The sequence below is a fragment of the Chenopodium album genome, chromosome 10 (genome assembly GCF_948465745.1).
Source record: "Chenopodium album chromosome 10, dcCheAlbu1.1, whole genome shotgun sequence".
NCBI classification, from domain to species: Eukaryota; Viridiplantae; Streptophyta; class Magnoliopsida; order Caryophyllales; family Amaranthaceae; genus Chenopodium; species Chenopodium album.
Window position 1 is genome coordinate 17,866,960 of NC_137843.1, and position 4,088 is coordinate 17,871,047.

At 32.5% G+C, this 4,088-nt stretch overlaps 1 protein-coding gene across 1 annotated transcript; it reads right to left on the reverse strand.

Annotated features, from left to right (window-relative positions):
- Nucleotides 1-556: 556 nt before the first annotated feature.
- On the reverse strand, nt 557-3,054 carry LOC145564968 (protein FAR1-RELATED SEQUENCE 5-like). Its single transcript, XM_081625110.1, has 4 exons — nt 2,023-3,054; nt 1,559-1,917; nt 898-1,257; nt 557-695 (listed from the first exon to the last, which is right to left on the reverse strand). The coding sequence occupies exons 1-4, from the start codon at nt 3,052-3,054 to the stop codon at nt 557-559; spliced, it is 1,890 nt and encodes a 629-aa protein (XP_081481236.1).
- Nucleotides 3,055-4,088: the final 1,034 nt, after the last annotated feature.

The following is a 4,088-nucleotide window of genomic DNA, read 5'->3' on the forward strand; positions in this document are numbered from 1 at the left end:
TTTTGATTCTCTCAATTAGAATATTATAGTTTTGGATCTTTCAATTTCAATCTTATAATTTGGGGATATGAATGTATGATATCATCATATCAATTTGTACAACATTATTTTTACGACAACAATTTAGATGATTTTGTGCACTTTTTGTCATAATTAAAGGAGATTAGTAGAATGAGTTTTTGAGCTTTTTAGCACTTATTTCACAAACGTCACTTTACCACAAATGAAAATAGCTTACAAATTTAATTTGATTGTATAATCTGTATTTCAATCTCTTTAATTTATAGGCTATTAACTCAAATGGTAGAGCAATGTGTTATTGTATACAAGGTGTGGGTTCAACTCCCACATAGCCTAATATTTGTGGTTATTATTATTGTATCTTGGTTAGTTGTTGATGGGTAAAGATAAAATCAGTTTAAAAGAGGTTCAAGTATTACTCAAATGATGTGTACAAGCATTTAGACTATTAGACTTGTCATGATAAGTTGATAACATACGACATTAATAGCTTTACAAAAAATTATAATCATGTATCTGAATAACAAGAACAAGTCTAATACAAGTGGACAAATGCATCAACATTTGCATAATAAGGCTCAAGAAAAAGCAGCAACATCTTCATCTTCACTGTAACGACGTCCCCATTGCCCAAAAACAGCAGCATAAGACAAATACTAGCACGAGCAAAATCACTAGAAACACAACACAAGCAAAAACAACAGCATGAGCATATAAAATATAATAAGTACAACATAACCACATGAAAACAAGAGAAGCAAATTTTAATACCTTACCTAAGATAATTGTTTGGTAGGGCAATTTCGACTATCATGGTAAGCTTGTTCTCCACATGTTTTGCAATGTCTTTTCTTTTTTGCATGTTGTCCCATTGACACTTCCTTTCCTCCTCTAAGTCTCTTACCACCTCCACTTCCACTTCCCTTGGTATTGGATTGTTTGGGTGGAAGTATCTCTACTTCCTCCGGAGCAGTCAATCCAATAAAAGACTCTAATTCATTTGTCTTGCTTTCGGTTACATTACCCTTTAACTCTATTAATTGTGTTGAGATATTTTCAATTCCCTTCAACACAATAGTGAGTTGTTCTGGGTCCCTTCCTGCTATATCCATGCAATTTAAGAATTTGCACCAATTATCTGAAATTAATTTTTCTTCACATTTTATTTGTGAATTCCCTTCTTGAACATCATCATCCAAAATAAAAATAGGCTTGCTTGCTGCCATTTTAGTCCATCTGCTCAAAATATAGTAGCTTGGCACTTCAAGTAGACATTTTCCCTTTAAAACACACAAGATATGACGACATGGGATCCCTTCACATTCGAACATCTTACATGAACACTGAGCAATATGATTTAAAGGGTTATAAATTATCTTTCTTGTCTTGGAATTCTTGTAGCTTACATCTGCAATTATTATCAATTGCCCTTCATCTACATCTTTTTTTTTCCTCAATTTCACAATCCATACAAGCTCCCCAAAACTCCTTTTGAAACTTGTAAAAATTTGAGAAGGTGTACATTTCACTTGCATGCCTTTCTAAATCTCTATTTGTCCTTAACTCAGGCTTTGAAGAAGAGCATACATTGTCTTCAATGGACTGGTTGTACCTTTGCAACTCAATAGTACTTTCGTATCTCATCCAAAACTCCACTAAACTCAAATGCAGATTTGAGAAATTGCTAAAGAAACTATTTTCGCTTTCGGACCTAGATGTTGTCCTCAAAACAGCTCCTAAAAACAAATCTCTAAAGTACGCTGGAATCCACATATCACGAACGTCATATAATTGTGATAGCCAACTATTATTTCGGAGTTTATATTTTTCAATAATTAATTTCCAATCCTCCTCAAATTCAATTGGAGTCTCTGAACTATACACACATGACTTGAACTGAGTATTAAAATCATCATCACTATTTAATGAACATCCCACTTTTTCAGAAAGTTTTCTCATTATATGTCAAATGCAAAATCTATGAATGGATGAGTCAAATACCTGTCCAATTGCTGCCTTCATAGCAGGATCCTGATCAGTGATGATAGAAACAGGCTTATGACCTCCCATAGCATCTAAAAACTTTTCAAACAACCATACAAATGACTCGATTTTTTCATCCGCAAGAAATGCAGCACCGAATGACACACAAAGTCTATGGTTATCCAACCCAGTGAAAGGAGCAAAAATCATCTTGTTTCGATTAGTATCATATGTAGTATCAAATGTCACTACATCTCCATACAAAGCATAATTTTTCCTGCAAATGCCATCAGCCCAGAACACTCTTTTTAAATGCAAATCATCATCAACCTCATATGCAAAATAGAATGATGGATTAATTTTTTTCATCCTGTTGAAATTTTGAATGAACATGTCTGAGTCCGCATCATTAATATAAACTTTCAAATCTCTTTGAAAATTTTTCAAATCTTGCTTACTACATCCTACATTTCTAAAACTACCTACTTGCTCCTTCATTAGACGATGTGCTTTGCTAGCTCCAATATTAGCCCGAGTATATGACTTAAACAAGCATCTATGCACACTTGTAACTTCTCTATTTGACTTCAACATGTGACGCTTGCTAGGAGTGGCAAGGACATGGGTGTGACCTTCATAAAATTTATAAATCTCATAGTTTCCTTCGATATTTTTTCTAAATCCCACCCAGGCATTACACCCTTCCCTGGTCAACTTTCTCTTTCTCAATTTTTTCTTCCCGTTCGTTGATGGTACTTTGAAACCCTCTTTATAGCAAACAAGCTTCTTATATTTGTTCTCACCATTTTCTCCCTTTTTGTTAGATGACTTACGGATGCTAAATCCAACATGATGAGCATAGTTTTTATAGATCTCACCTTCCTCTAAACTTTCAAACTCCATGCCTATTTTTGGTTTCATTTCATCCTCACAGAAAGGCACCCATTCCTTGACAATTTTCATATGATTTTCTCCTCTGTTAGGTGTGGAATGCTCAATTTCTGTACGCCTACTCCCAGATTCTTCTCCATTGGAATAGGAATGGTCCATATTAAAAATCTGAAAAATGACATGTGCAACATAAGTTCAACTTAAACAATCAAATTAAATAAAAAGACATAATAAAACATTAAAATAAATAAACAATGACAACTTGTTAATTAATAAAATGACCACTTTACAATTAAAAAATTGTTACAATAGTAGGCAGACCCTACAATTCATGTTTAATTATCTAGTTTCGTCAGTAATAAATTAGTGCCCATCATGTTCTATAACTTGTATTTACCAAATTCCAAATTCAAACCTGATAGCAAGATATTCAATGGAGTATGGTTGAATTGTTCATCATACGCAGAACATTAATCAACAATGGGAAAAGAAAAGAACGGAAGAAGAACTCAAGAGGAGAGAGAAAGAAGAAGGGGAAGGGGCTGATTTTTTTTTAAGTTTTTATATGGGGTAAACCCTTTAATGTGGGCCGTACATTTTAATACAATGGATAGTATTAAAAGTTCCTACTTTAAATTGAGTTCTTATTTTAAGAGAGGTTCTCACTTGAACCTCCCCCTAATTGAACATACAACATGAAATTCTTAAATGTGAAGGGTGGGTTTAAGTATGCAACTAATGGATTGACACAACTAGCAAACAACGGGGAAGGTCATTCCTTTTCACTGTGTTCGTATTGTGAAAATTTTGATTTGTATTGTTATTTTAACTTTATGTAAAAATGAAAATAAAACTTTACAAAATATATGTAGTGTTTACAAAGTATGTGTGAATCTTCTAATGATAAAAGTTTATAATATCTTACATCATTCACCCTAATTTCAAGCACGTAATTTTTTTTTCTTCGTATAAAATAAAAATATATTAAATTTAATTATTAATAGAGATTCGTGTATAACACGGGTTTAAATCTAGTATTATGTGTATTAGAAAGCTCATAAAACTAAAAAATTAACATGCGCATCAATAAATTATTACATGCATAGTACTTTATTTGATTTAAATATATTTTTCTAATAATAATGGCTATGATAAATACTTCCTAATCAAATATTGTTATTCCAATCCCCAAC

Bases quoted from the DNA above. Each gene is read 5' to 3' on its own strand.
- LOC145564968 (XM_081625110.1), bottom strand. From the start codon at position 3,054: ATGGACCATTCCTATTCCAATGGAGAAGAATCTGGGAGTAGGCGTACA. The intron at 1,258-1,558 runs GCATGCAAGTGA...TATTTTGAGCAG, and splicing joins ACAAATAGAGATTTAGAAAG to ATGGACTAAAATGGCAGCAA. The intron at 696-897 runs GTCAATGGGACA...TTGTGTTTCTAG, and splicing joins CTTAGAGGAGGAAAGGAAGT to TGATTTTGCTCGTGCTAGTA.